We start from the raw sequence: 14,535 nt of genomic DNA, 5'->3' as shown, positions 1-14,535 counted from the left end.
TCTCCAAGAATTTTATTTATATATTTTGGGGGCAGGGGAAAATTGTAAATGTAGTTAGTGTCATAGAAGACTCTGCATAGGTTTTTGAGTTGGAATCCCAGCTCTGCCACTTGCTGTGTGACCTTGGGCAAGTGAGTTAACTTCTCTGAGCCTCTTAAGATGGAGAGAATGGACATCATGATGTACACCTCCAGCATTTTTGAAGACTGAATAAGAGCTAACTTCTGGAAAGCATCTCAGAGTGCTTAGTGCAAAGAAAGTACTAAACAAATGATTAGCTCTTATTATTATTACTCTACTTATTATTAGTACTGAAGTTTTTCAAAATTTCCTTCTTTGTAAAATATGTTGGAGAAAAATTGGGGAGGAGAGTTCCCAACCTTAGGGAGAATTCAAGAAGGATATGCAGACAGAGATCCAGGTGGAGAAGGGGATGGGAGGTGGGAAGTGTGACAGAAAAGAATGAATGACCCTTTATGCAGAGAAAGTGAGAAAGGCGAGCAATGGGGCAACATGGAGTAAAGAAGGGTCTCAGAGTCAGCCACGGTCAGTCACCAATAAGACTTGCCCAATGGCAAGGCCAGAGCGATGACGCCACAGCAACTGTGCACCTGGGATCAGTACCTCATCCTTGGCATTCTCCTTAGCAGCTGGAAGATTACCTACAGCCCAGGAAGTTCAGGGAAGAGTGAATAAATACAGCATCAAGGAGGCATGGTGGCTTCTCAGAGGCAGACCCAAGGCTGCTCTGGGCCAGGCGATAACTAACGGGTTTGGATTGAGAGGAAAGGTGAGCACTGTCCAGAAGGAGCACAGCGGCAGATCAGCTTTCTGAAGCTTGATTGCAAAGCCGTGGCCCGGATTGGGGGTGCAAGGGAAACCCCAACCTGTTCTTAAGAACGTGGCCCAGCCAGGCCCAGCAGAAAAGACTGGTCAACAGGATGCTTGCGTTTCTGTTTCTAAGCCCAGCTCCCTCCTTAGATGGGAGCTCCTGGAGAGAGGCGCCACTTTTTTTTTTTTTTTTTTAAGTCACTCATTCAACATGTAGCTCTCTGTGCCGAGGTGAACACAGCCCCTGCCCTCATGGAGCTTACAGTCTTAGAGGGGACACAGATCATAAACAAGTAAATGCTAAAAAGAAAAAAAAAGTCTGTGTTAAAATGGTAAAGAAGGAAATAAAGGAGATAGTGGAACTGGGGGCGACGTGAGATTCGGGTGGTCAGGAAGGCGCTGGGAGAAGGGACATGTGAGCGAGACTTTCTGGATCTTTGAACCCCAGGGCCTCATATGCGTTCACTGGAGGCTTGTTATACCCGGAAGTGGGAAAGGAATAGAGGATTGTGATGCCCCTCTATTGTACATTGCCTGTAAGCGTCTCCCTCCTTCCTTTATTCTCCATTCACTACAGCTGACAGTGTACATCACCCGGGCACCACAACACCCTCCCCATTGTGCCTCACCCCATCCCTGTCTCACCAGCTCCCACCCCGCTGCCCTCCATAAGGGCCTCAGCAACCTGTGACTGTGCTGATGGGCAAAGCGAGTTGGGACCTCCCCCTGCTCGCCAGCTTTCTGGGTCTCCCTTTTCTTCCATGCTGAAGCACATCCTGCTCCATGAGCCATGTATGATCCTTTGGGATCCCGTCTCTCCCACCTCCCAGCCTCACTTCTCCCTGCTTCTATCTTCCAGCAAGGCTGGACTGCTTGGGCATCCATGTTTCTGCACTTGCCATTCCCTCTGTCTGAAGTGCCTTCCTCTCCATGGCTTGCTCACCCCTATGATATAGCCTTCAGTACTCCACTTTCCCTGCCATACCCCCTGCCCAGTCTCTGTGCTCCCAGAATCCTGTGCTTTTATTTCACGCTGTGCCATTGTTATCGTCTGTTAGCTGGTGTGTCTTCTCTACTAGACTAAGAGTTCCGTGAGGGCAGAGATTGAGCCTTTGACTCTGTCCTAGACTCACACGGTACCTGGCAAGTGCTCAGGGAACAGCTGTTGAATAATAAAAAAAAAATTAACGATCGCCCCTTTGCTTAATAAGACCACATTCTTCTCTCCTCTGCTGCTTCCTGAGTCATGGGACAGATACCAGCTGCACGCTAAAGAAATCCCTTAGGCCCTCTCAGCACCCTGCCTGCATTTCTCTCTGCCAGCAAGAGAGCTTACCATCTTTCTTTGATTCTATGGCACATATTTTAAGTTTCCACATTTCTGAAATTAGAGTGTGTTTTACAATTGATGCATACATTCAATTCCTTTTCCCCTCCCTGAATGCTGTTTAAGTAAATAGTTCATTTTGTGATTGATAGTGTCTTAGAATTGAGGAAAGATGGAGCTGGTTGAATCAAGTTCTTTATATGCCCAGGAGAAAGGACCAGGATGCTAGGCCACAGTAGCTTATGGATAATCCTACAAAAGTTGACATGTAATTTTTGGCGTTGGGAAACAGTGTTCATATCCCTTTACCAGCATTCTTATTTTCAGAAAGTCTGGAGATATAACTGAGCTCATTCAAATTCCAGCTCGAATCTTCAATGATCCTAACATTGTAAAAGATTCCAGGAATCCCTCTGAATTTTAGGAGGGTGAGGAGGAGGGGTGGCGACGGGCTATGTCAGATGTCTAGTGTGAAAAGGAGCTGTTATGTGAGATGCCTGCTCTTTAGGATCCCAGAACTGGGTTTCGCCTGGAGGGTCCCCGAGGCAGGGCGGGGCCTGTTCACCACTGCCTCTCTATTTTAAGCACAGGGTTGGCTAACCACCTCCACTGAGTATATTTTGAATTTGGTTGACTGGAGTTAAATCAACCTATTTCCTCCCTTCCCTGGGTTGTCACGGGAAGTTTTGAGGCCAAAGAGACCGCCATACGCAGGCTGGGGTCGACGTGGGACGAGCGTGACAAGGAAGAGAAGGGAACAGTGTTCTAAGCCTCACGGCAACCTTAGGCTCAGGCATTCTCATCTCCATTGAGCAGATGTTGCAAATGAGGTGCAGAGACAGAATTAACCAGCTCCAGGTCACACAGCTTAGAAGCCAGAAGTCAAAGAGCAAAACCCTTTAACAAGACCAGCAAGTCCCTATCTTTGAGCCCTCACTCTGTATCCCCTTTCCACACCATCCAAGACCTCTACCCCACACTTCCCCTCTCTGTTTCCGTCCCTAGCCACTGGACCTCCTCCAGTACCCATCTCCTTCTCTTCCTCATTGATCTGTGCACCTGCTGCCCTTCTGCCGGGCCTACTCTTTCTTGCTCTCTTCACCCAGTTTATTCCTACTCACCCTTCAGGCATCTGTTCACACTCAGATATCCAGGGATGCCTTCTCTGCCTAGATAGGATGGTACAATAGTATTATAAACGCACAGTCCCATGTGACTCTCCTTGGGAGCACTTACAGTTGGAATTTGCATATACATTGGAATTTACTGGAAGCAGGGTCTGTCTCTATCAGTTGGCTCTCAGGATTCTGAGGATGGGGATCCCCCAAGGGAGCTACTTCCCATTAAGACCCAAACTCTGGCCCCGCACTTGGAGGGGGTGTATCAAAGATTATTTATTTATTTATTTATTGATTGATTGATTGATTTTATTGATTTTTTACAGAGAGGAAGGGAGAAGGATAGAAGGTCAGAAACACTGATGAGAGAGAAACACTGATCAGCTGCCTCCTGCACACCCCCTACCGGGTGTGTTGATTTAACTCCAGTCAACCAAGGTACATGCCCTTGACCAGAATTGAACCCAGGACCCTGAGTCCACAGGCTGACGCTCTATCCACTGAGCCAAACCGGTTTTGGCTGTATCAGAGATTTAATAAGTAAAATAAATGAGTGAAGAAATGGTCTGTGGCTATAAATTAACCTAGAAATTCAAAGTACCTGTTTCATTTGAATACGGGTATTTGGCTGAAATATCTCTAGTTAAGGCTAAGAGGAGCGATTGAATTTGAAAATTTAAAAAAATCTCTTGCATTATCCGTCTGGATGTGTGTCTTCTCCCTCACTGACCTGGGAGCGAGCACTCGTGGGGAGCTGTCCTGGGGAATCTGTGGCAGATGCCCTGGGAGATGTGGGGGCAGAAAAACATGGTCAGTGTCTATCTAGACTCCAGATTCTAGAGCTGTTCAGCCCCTAGCACTTCCTTCCCAGGTATTTCTTCCCTCTCCACTTCCTTTTCTTTCCCATCTTTCTTTGTTATCACCCTTTGTGTGTCGAGTCTCCCCTTCTTTCCTCTTCCCCCCTTTTCCCTCTTCCCCTCCTTTCTCTGTGTTGGGTCCATTATTTTGTAGATGTAAAAAAAGAAAAGAAAAGAAAAGAAAGATGCCTTTGCCACCACTGCTGGCTGGATGTAATTTAGAGAGCGGTCCTTGGACGATGTACAGGGACCACCGTTGTGGAAGGTGCGCCCGGCAGAGGCCGTGGTCATTTGTTCCTTCCCCCACAAAGGCGGGGTGATGCCTGGCTCTGTCACAGGTGCTGAGCCTACAGCAATGAGCAGAGCAGACAGAATCCCTGCCCTGTGGAGCTGACAGTCCAGGTGGAGGTGGACAAAAACGTCCTGAGTTAAGTGTGCTGCGTGCGGGAAGGTGGTGCCCTGGACAAAAATAAAACAGGAAGGAGGGTGGATGAGGGGAGGGGCTGGGGGGGTGTTGATTGAAATTTCCAACAGGGTGGTCATCGGAAAGTAGATGATAGACACCCATTCATTTGGTTGCTGAACTACCAACCGTCCTGTGAGAAGGCTGTTATCCTTCATTTTTACAAAAGGGGATACTGAGGCTGGTGGAGGTGACATGTCTTGCCTCAAATCACATGGCTCATGAGGCTGCAGGGCTTGACATGAACCCAGGTCTGTGTGGCCGCAGGATTCTTTCAGCTGCAACACCGCCCACAAAGCTTCATTGAAACCTCTCATGAGTGACAGGGGACATACATTTGCCACTTTTTGCAAAACGCTTGCAAATGTAAAACTAACGGGCAGTTTGCATTGAGGGCACTTCTGAAATACAAGGGCGAAACCAGAGAGGCCCATGGTGGGTCTGCCCTGGGGTTCAGCATTGCATTCTCTCAGCCTCATGGGAGTGAGCAGACTGGGGACAGAGCTGTCGCCCTGCATAGTGCAGGGTGCTGGGTGCTGGGTGGGTCAGAACTCAGGTTTCCTGCCATGCTCAGGTTGGCACTTGACGGGGTGCAGACAGAGTCTGATGCCAGTCAGGAGGATAAGTAAAGTCGGCCAGGGGCTGTACACGGAGCCCGCTGGAGGCTTGCAGGGTGGAGCTGAAAGGCCTGGATTCAAGTTCTGACTCTATCACTTTCTGCCCACGAGTCCTGGTGTGTGTGTCACAACGTGTGGTCTGATCGCAGGGAGACAGGGGCAGAAGGGCAGGGTGAATGCCTGGGACTGGCAGAGCTTGTTCCTCATTCCAAGGCGAATGGCTGGGCTGCTGAGCCTGGCTCTATGGAAAACTGCAGAGCAGAGCCCAGGACCTTGGGGAGTGTTCTCAGGGTCCTGGGGCTTGGTGGGTAAGTTTGGTAATGAACAGAAGCTTCTGGGGAAGCTTAATAGGGACGGTCCAGAATGCCTGCTCTCTGCCCAGTGTCTATTCTGGTGAGTATTAAGATCAAACTGGCCTTTGATATACCTGAAGAGCAGGAAAGGGAAGAAAATCAATGGGTTATTCTTTCCTTCCCTGTAGAGGCCGAAGGTACTGATTATTTTTCGTTAGCCAGTTAGGAGCTAATGCACCTGAAATGACTGACTCCTTTGGAATTCTCTTATTTTATAATAATGAATTCATGACTCATTATTATCCTTAAAAAAAAAAAAAAAGTTCCAGGAAGAACAAATAAACCAGCCTGATTTCCTCACTGCCCCCCTCACTTGATTGTCACAGTCACATGTCCTTATGATGTTTGAATTAATTTCAATAATTTTAAGAACTTCTGAGTCAAGCCATTGGTAAATATTTTTTTAGGCACTTACTGTGTGCAAAGCGCAAAAGGTACTAGTCAAATTATCTTGGGAATTCTGGAGCCATGCGCACACAGTATGAAGGCCCATGAGTGACTTCCACACGCAGCTCGTCCATACTGAAAGGCAAGAGTGTCTGGGAAAGGTGATTGGCTTTCCTAACAGACAAGACACATCCTTTCCTTCTCCAGAACAGCAGAGCCGTGGCTGAGCCCGGTACGGAGCACTCGCCACCTCTCAGCCTAGCAAAGGCTGTGCAACCACAGACTTGGGAAATCGAGACCCGACTTGCTCAGCGAGAGCAGCGCTGGAGGAGGACGGCAGACCCTCCGCGAGAAGCAGCATGTGGAGGGGGAGGCAGGAGAAGCCGTGGAAGGAAGAGGAGCTTGGGAATTCAGCAGAGGGAATTAACAGTCTGAACACATAGCGAGATTTCGGCTGCGCCTCACAGAAAGGAAAGGGGCGGGAGAGGGTGCGTTTCTGCTGCAGACCACGCTGTACCCGGCCTTCTCCTCTGGGGGCCTGGAGGTCCTCTGCAGCTGGGACAGGGGGAGGGAGAGGGGAGAAGACACGCGAGGAGGGAATTTCTTGCTGCCCCTGGAGACAACGATTCCTGTCGGGGACAACAGAGGTTAATGTCTTAGGCAGCCAGCCACTGCTCGGCCCACAGATACTTGCTTGGAACAAGCTGTTTTCGAGTCCTGTTGCAGATTTTATAGAAACGGCCGATTCATCTCTCCATTTCAAGGCTCTTAACTCAGGTTTTGTGAAAAGTTCAAGAACTTCCATCACTCGCTACCTACCTGTATCCACATGCAGACCGTCCCCTAACCTCCCAACCCTACTAAGGGCACCAGCCTGTTAGGGGTTCAAGTTCATACGCAAAGACACTGCTGTTATTGACTCTGCAGAGGGAACACATAAAGGTAAGTTTCCTCTGGGTTCCTGTCCCCTCCTGCTGTGTCTACCCTAACAGGTGGTCCTGTCCCTTCTCACTCTTGAGCAGACTGATTCATTCCCAAAGCAGCAAGAGAGGCAAGGAAACATTTTCTCATTCTTATTTTCATCAAAAAGTGAAAGGAAAAAAAATCATCTCAAGAGCAAAGGCCCCAGTGAAAGCCAGAGAGCAGGAGAGCAGAAGCAGACAGGGTTGGGTTCTGTCTGGAGGCGTTAGCAGCCTCTCGGGAAGAAGATTTGAAATCTGTTCACAACTTCTTGGGTACGGGCAGGAGGCACAACAAAGAGGTGATGGGGGACCTTATCTGAAAGTCCAGCTTCTCACAAACACCGGAGGTGGGAGGAGACGGAAGCACTGAGAATCTGATTTCTGTACAGCACGACCCTATTGTGAATGCTCAGAAAAGCAAGCCCACGAGAGCCCCACACAGCTGTCTGTGCCAGCCTTCGGAAATAAGCATGCTTCCGATCTTTGGAAACCAGCGCAACCTTTGAAAATAACTGGCTTAACGTCTTCAAACTACTTCCTAAGGGACTAAGGCCCAACTTCCCAGGGAGTCCGGGGCCTGCAAAGCCCGTGTGGACAGAGGCTTGGGGGATTAAAGGCCAGGTTGAGTGGAGGCCCTGAGCACTCACCCTTTCTGCCTGGACCTTGGCTACAAGTGAAAACAGCACTAAGGTCCCAGAGGGAGCCTGGCCCAGCCGTCCCCTCACTGCCGAGAGGCCCAGCCCCGGGGAGAGGGGCCCATCCCGCAGCACCTGAGAGCGTCGCACAGCCCTGGGGAAGGGTTACAGGCCTAAGCTTTTCAGGGATGAATCAGGGAGAGAGAAGGTGTGTGGCTTGGAGAGAAAGTTAAAGGGGCTGGTTGGGCAGCATGTTCGGGGATGTAGGCACCACACAGATGGAATTTTAATGAAAATATTTAAGCCTTTTAATGCACAACTGATCCAAAGTTCTCCCTTAGTTCTCTTGCCTTCTGGGAATTAGGAATTGTTTAAAAGATCATAGGAATAAGAAACGCAAATAGACCCCCTCCTAAGGAAAGCGTATGTGTACCAAGTCACCAGGTGCTGTGGATTGTGCCCCTAAAAGACTGTCCTGTCTTTCCGCTCACCCGTGGCGGCATATCTCCATCCATCGAACTTAAATCCAAAGGAAGCAAATCGCCACTGTGATCATTTCCCTACAGCAGCCCTCATCCACTTCGCTTTTCTTCTCTTTCGGAATAAAAGTCTGCCATAAATGTTTAATTAAATGGAAGTCTTTTCGCGGTTAATGGCTAGCTGCATGAAAGGCTCTTCATTTTTTTAAAAAGGAGGGGTGTGTTTAAAACAGTCTCTATTAATTTCCCAATATTGATTCTCTGGCTGGGGAAGAGCATATAGTATTCAGCAGAGAGCTGCTATGCAGACGATGTTCAAGGCAGCAGTTTGGATTGAGAAAGGGCACTAAATGCAGTATGCGTCAAATAGACCATCGCTCATTGAAGTCACTTAGCTATTCAAAACATGTCCAGCCATCACTCAACCGCTTGCACCAAGAATGTTGGGGGGGGGGGGGGAGGCCCACAGAGCTGATGCTCCTCCCCAGACACGGCCATTTCCCAAAGAGCAGCTTTTGCTCAGTTTGGGTTAGACCCTGGGGTCACATCAGTTTCTCCCACTCCTGTCCATTTCGCTCGTTTCTCCCCCATCCCCTGGCTTCTACTCCCTGCATCACCATCCCATGTTGAGCTTAACAAACAATCCTGCAGTCTCTGCTTCCCGACGCCGCCTCCAACAGCCTCCGGTATTGGTTCAAACCAGAAGCAAAGCACATAAGCCTTCTCTCTACACCGAAACACGAATCTCGCTGTGCACGTCTCTCTATGGGTGGCTGTCACCATTCAAATGCAGTCCCTTCCATGAAAGTCCGTTGCTAAATGCAGGTCGTATGACCTGCAGAGTTTTTTTTTTCTTTCTTTTTTTCTCTTTTCTCAGTGCTTATTAGTGTGTCTCAGGAGCACATGCCTTCATCCGCACCCCGATCACCCAGGCTTTACACTGTAGGAACCCCTCCCCCCACAGCACATGCACCGGTACACATGTCCCAATGACCCTGCAAGATCAAGACAAACAGCTGACATCCCTGTCCCACTGCTCTCCTGCCTCCCCCCCCCCCCCCTCAACCTGCCTATGCCCTCGCCTCCCTCCCTGGCCTCCCTGCACAATGTCTGATTCTCCAACTGGCTGCAGTGCTGGCTCTACGCGCTTCTGGATAACAGACATGTCTCTCTGCGTGCAAGTGAATTGGTTCTCAGCTTAACCTGCAAGTGAATGGCTGTTTATTAGAACTTGGGCTTGCTTCCTGTGAGAGACGCATGCATTTTTAGACTTTGTAAGCGTTAACACACACATACACACACAGCCAGTTGCCTCAACAATATGTGTGGCTCATAGACATTACGAAATGCTCTTGAACTCAGCTTGCGATTCTGGAATAATTAGGATTTACCAAGTAAGGATTCTTAGAAACAATTTTTTTTTTTTAAAGGGGATTTTCAGATGATGATGTGTCTGGGACTTTTGGGGAGTAAGGGGAGGAGGAGAGGGAAAGGAAGAACATTTTTGAATTCCTCTTATGAAAAGAGGAACAGTGTGAGAGAAACAATTACCACTCCCCCCCCCCCCCCAATAGATGGCAAGACTACATCAAATGGCAAATCCTAATGATTCCGAAGTAGGCAGAACACATTTGACTTTTAAAGACAATCTCTTGTTGTTTTCGTCACATCATAGGTGATTCCAATGAAGAGGTCTGGGGAAAGGGAGCTGGTGGAGCCTTGAGAGTTGAGAATGGTTTTTGTTTATTGATTTCCTTTCCTCTGAAACTAACCCAAGCAACCTTGATCTGTGGTGGAAGGAGTGAAGTAAGAAAATGGTGGAATGTGAAGGGGACTTATCCGGGAGGAGGATGGGGAGGGGGAGCGGGGAGGGCAGGGGAGGGGTGGGTGGAGAGGGGGAGGAGATGGGAAATCAAATACCTTCTAGGCAGCAGGTTCTCCATAATCCAGAATGGGTCATAACTTCCTCGTTCTTTTTGCTGGTTTCATTCTCACTGACACTTTTGCTCTTGCAAACCCCTCTGGAGTAGAGCCAATAGTCGGTTCCCACAGCTATGGTCATCAGACTGAAGGCAGCGAAAGCACCAACGGTGGTTAAAAGCATTTGAACACCTCGATCAAACAGCCCCATAATTCTTCATTATATAAACACCCAACCGACTTCTGGTTCTTGGGAGAGTGTGTGTGAGGGTGCAAGTACTAAAGCAAAAAAAATAAAATAAAAATAATTCCACTTCTAATATAATGGATATATGTGTGAATAGAGATTATGGAGAGATATCAAAAAGGGGAGGTAAGAAAGCTCACGGAAAAAAGAGTATAAATTATAAAGATCACACGGGAAGAGAGGCTTGCCTTTTGAGATCAGAAACTGTTCCAGTTGCAGTGATTTTTTTTTTAAAAAGGAAAAAATAAAAATAAAAAGACACCCCCCACCCCCCCAAGTGAAATGCCTTAAGCTCTTTTCCTAAAATTCTGGTCTCCAGTTTCCATATGTGATAGCTAATTTGGAGATGGCTTCCACAGTGAACCAGGGAACAGCCGCATTCTCAACACAATCTCTCATGGTCGGGACCTAGACAGTTAGAGATTGTAAAAGCCGAGATGCAACCTTCCGTCTCTGCGGCCTGCGCCATGAAAATCCTTTGCTTCGCCAGTTCTCTTCCTTGGGGGGGTCTCGGCGCTTTCGTTTCAGACCAGACTTCCCAGTATTCTGTAAGCCCTTGATCTCAGCTGAACAGGTGCGGGGGTCTCGCCTTCCATGGTTTTGCCCCGGCAGTGGCAGCGGCGGCAGCGGCGGCGGCGGCGGCGGCGGCGGCAGCAGCAGGGCGGGCAGGCGCAGCGGCGGTTATTGTTGTTGGTGGCGGGGTAGTGTTGGCGAAGTGGGGGAGGGCAGGGGTTTCTCCCGGAGAATCGAGGCGGGTTTCCCTCCCCCTATCTGCAAAGCTCCTGGAAACAAGGGAGCCGGCGTCTTGCTGCAGGATGGGCCGCCCGCCTGCCGGCCCCCCCACCCCCCAACTCCCTGCCCGCCGGCCCGGCGGAGGCGCTCCCACCTACTGCATTACCGGGTGGTGCTGAACTGGACAGCTCCCTGCGCCTCCCGCTCCGCGCGCGCCCGGGCAGGCAGGGCAGCCGGCCAGGAGGGGGGCGCGGGCCAGAGTCCTCCCTCCCCTCCCGGCAGCGGGCATCGAGGCCAGGGCAGACCTGCGTGGGGAGCGCCGTTCCTCTTTTTACTCCTCTCCCAAACCCTAAAATGAGCGCTCTCCTGGGCTCCCAGAGCTTAGAGGAAGGCGTAGCTAGAGAGAGCTTGCTCCCTTTCCCTCTGCCCCCCCCTCCCTCCCTCTCCCTCCCCCCTCGGTGTTTCTTCCAGCTCAGCCTCTTTCTCATTCCATCTCTACGTGCCCAGAGCTTCAAATACAACCCTCCCATCACAATCAGATGGGCACAAAACTTCAACCAGCCGTTTCTCTGCCTGGAAGCGGTGAAAATATAACCTGGATGGGTAATTACAAACGAGGTCTTTCTGTGTTTTTTTTTTTTTTTTCCTTCAAATAATCAGTTTCACTTTGCTGCTTGGGAGTTTATTTTATTTTATTGTCACATCAGCTGCGTCTCCTTTTGGTTGTTCCTCTCTTGTCTCTTATTGGCGAAGTGGGGGTGTGCAGTGCACTGTGTGTGTGTGTGTGTGTGTGTGTGTGTGTGTGTCTGTAGTTTTCCGTGAAATTCAAAATCTTGCTCCTACAAGCAGACATTTTGGAGAAATTATTCATGGAAAAGGGTGCGGAAGGGTGACTGGTGGTTGGGGCTTGAGCAATGATTGTCATCTTAAGGATAAAGATGTTTTTAGGGGAAGTGGGTGAAATGTGAATCCTTCTTAAGTTTCCCATGCCATTCATAAACTGGATTGGAAGAGATAAAAATCTCCCTGCTGGGAACACTGAAACACACCCCAACACATCTCCTCCTCTGCAGAATCCTTATCCTGGGTTAATCACAGCGTCACCTCTTATTTGTACATTGCAACTTTTCCTTAATGTAAACCCTGGAAAACGCAGCACACCAAATTCCTGCTGTTACTGATTCCTTTCTTTCTCTGATCAGTTTCATAGTTAAGTGAGTGAGAACACACGAGGCATGATGGATAGTGCACCGTTTTATTTTTTTGGAGGGTAAGTGGGTGGGGAGAAGGTTAAGAGAGAGCTGTGAGTCTGATGGGTCAGTTGATGGGTCAGTTATAATCTTATAACTCAATTATTTCATACTTTCTGATCTCTCCCTTTTTATTTTACTTAACAATTTCCCAGAGATCTGATTATTTTCAAAGAGTATGTAATACATGACTGAATTAAAATTAGACTTCCTTTGGTATTGCCCAACTTTTCTCCCTTACCTCAGAGATGATCAGCAGGCATGTCCAATGCATTTTGTGTGTGTGTGTGTGTGTGTGTGTGTGTGTATGTGTGTATAGAAAAACTACCTGTTTCTCCACCTGCATGATACTTTCTTCTCTCCCTCTCTGCTCTCTTCTATCTAAGGGACTGCAGTGCTTCTGGCACCTGGAGAGGGTTCTGGTGTCTGGAGAACAGAATGAGGATTTCACACCCCTGCTAAGGTACCTGTAGGCTGTAGAAAGAGCTGCACTTGCAGACTGAAGATTTCTCCAGCTTGGCTTCTTGTCCTGTGAGGATGGGGAGGGGGAGGGGCAGACCTGTAGATCTCACTCAGCAGGGAACCCAGCACATCCAGCCAAGTGGGTGGTTTTCTTGGCTCCCATGTTTGGGGGGGAAAGTGAAGGGCAACCAGGATGGTCTCTTAGATAGACTGGGCCTTTTAGGGGCAGTGGAGAGAGGCCTGTGAATAGCCACACAAGCCCGAGAAGCTTGCCCTCACTCTGTCATCTTGGTTGCCTTTGATCTGTCCTAGAGGTCCCTTCAGCCTGGAGATAGAGACCTCCTTCTCATCCCCTCCCCCCTTTCACACCAACCCCTGAATCTTTTGCTAAAATGAAATCAGTAACAGAGGCTCAGAGCTTCTGATTGTCCACAGAAGCAGTTAACATCTTAGCCACTGACAGCTGCCATGGCTTTAGCAGCATTTGGTTAATCTTCTGGCTAGATAATCATTGAGAAAAGGAAAGGGGATTGGGGAGGAAGGTAAGAGCTTTCAGGCTGCAAGCATGGAAAGAAAGAGACTTTTGGAGACAGAATAGACCTGATGGCATAGCTCAACTCGGCTACTTGACTCCAAACAAATCCACTTCACAGAGCCTCAGTTTCACAATATGTTAAGTGGGCACACTAATACCTGCTTTCTTCTTTTCTGATGTTATTCACAGCTACTACCTGCTTTTCACTGTTGCCACCCTCTACCATCTCATTCATAGCACTTTAGTGTTATATGTATCATCTCTCCTACTGACTTTTGAGCCCTTTGAAGTCAATAGCTGTGTCTTACTCACCATTACATCTTTGGGGTCTATTTCAGAGCTTGACACATAATAGATGCTTAATGAACAATGATTGAGTGATCATAGTGAGGTGAAATAGTGTGAGACAGATGAAATTCCTGGTACATAATAGGAACTCAATAAATGTGAGCTTCCTCTCATTTCTTCTCCCCCTGCCCCTTATATCCAGTTGGTCTCCAGCTTCTTTTTCCATCTAACTCATGTACCACCCTCTGCCCCTTCCTAACCCAGCTCTACTCTGTAGGTTCCTTCTGCAGACCAGGCAAGGCCACCTGGGAAGAGCTGGCTTGGTGCAAGTCCCATTAGATGGTCTGGATCCACCAGGCACACATACTTAGCAGCTGCTGAGTGGATGCTCTTAGGGGAGCAGCTTTGTGTGCCGCTGTTGGTTACTTGGTAAGGGCTTATAGGAAATTAGCTGAAATGCCACAGGCCTATTTTGAGCTCCTTCTTTGATGGAGTGGAAATAACATGGGATTTGGAAGCAGCAGAGTTGGCCTTGAAGCACAAGGCTGACATTTCTTCATTGTTTGACCTTGTGCAGTCACTTAACTTCTCTGAAAATCTCTCTTTGTCTGTTAAGGAGGACCACAGGCAAGAGCCTTTCTGTGTGGTTGTCAGTCTTATATGTTAAAAGCAATGACAATAGCTAATGTGCCAAGTGCTGTTCTAAGCTGAATTCCATCATTATTCCCATTTTACAGATGAGGAAACTGAGTCACATAATGTGTTTTTTTTGTTTTTTGTTTTTTTTGTTTTTTTAAGTATTTGGCCTAAGGTTGTCCAGTTAGTGAGTGACAGAGCTGGGAGTCCAACCACGCTGCCCAGCTTAAGAGCCTATGTCCTTACCACTGTGCTGTGACCCAAGCTATGAATTTTCTGAAGAAAGGTATTACACCAAGTCTATTTCCTACTCATCTACAGATCTGACAAGCATTTCTAGGTGCCAGGCATTTTCACACACAGATTCTCACACTTAGCTTTCCAAGAACCCTGCAAACGCATATTACTCTCTTATCCTATAAGTGAATAAACAGAG

General features: G+C 48.4%; 1 protein-coding gene across 1 annotated transcript in view; it reads right to left on the bottom strand.

Moving 5' to 3' along the window:
• CACNG2 (calcium voltage-gated channel auxiliary subunit gamma 2) overlaps window positions 1-11,348 on the bottom strand; it is a 103,891-nt gene extending 92,543 nt beyond the window's left edge. Inside the window, exon 1 of the mRNA XM_036457433.2 lies at window positions 9,950-11,348. Within this exon, the coding sequence (XP_036313326.1) occupies window positions 9,950-10,160 (211 nt within the window). The 5' untranslated portion in view covers window positions 10,161-11,348. The remainder of the gene's footprint in view (window positions 1-9,949) is intronic.
• Window positions 11,349-14,535: the final 3,187 nt, after the last annotated feature.

Source organism: Pipistrellus kuhlii, unplaced genomic scaffold (genome assembly GCF_014108245.1).
Source record: "Pipistrellus kuhlii isolate mPipKuh1 unplaced genomic scaffold, mPipKuh1.p scaffold_m20_p_3, whole genome shotgun sequence".
NCBI classification, from domain to species: domain Eukaryota; kingdom Metazoa; phylum Chordata; class Mammalia; order Chiroptera; family Vespertilionidae; genus Pipistrellus; species Pipistrellus kuhlii.
Note: the sequence above shows the minus strand (reverse complement) of the source record. Positions and strands in the feature narration are given on the sequence as shown.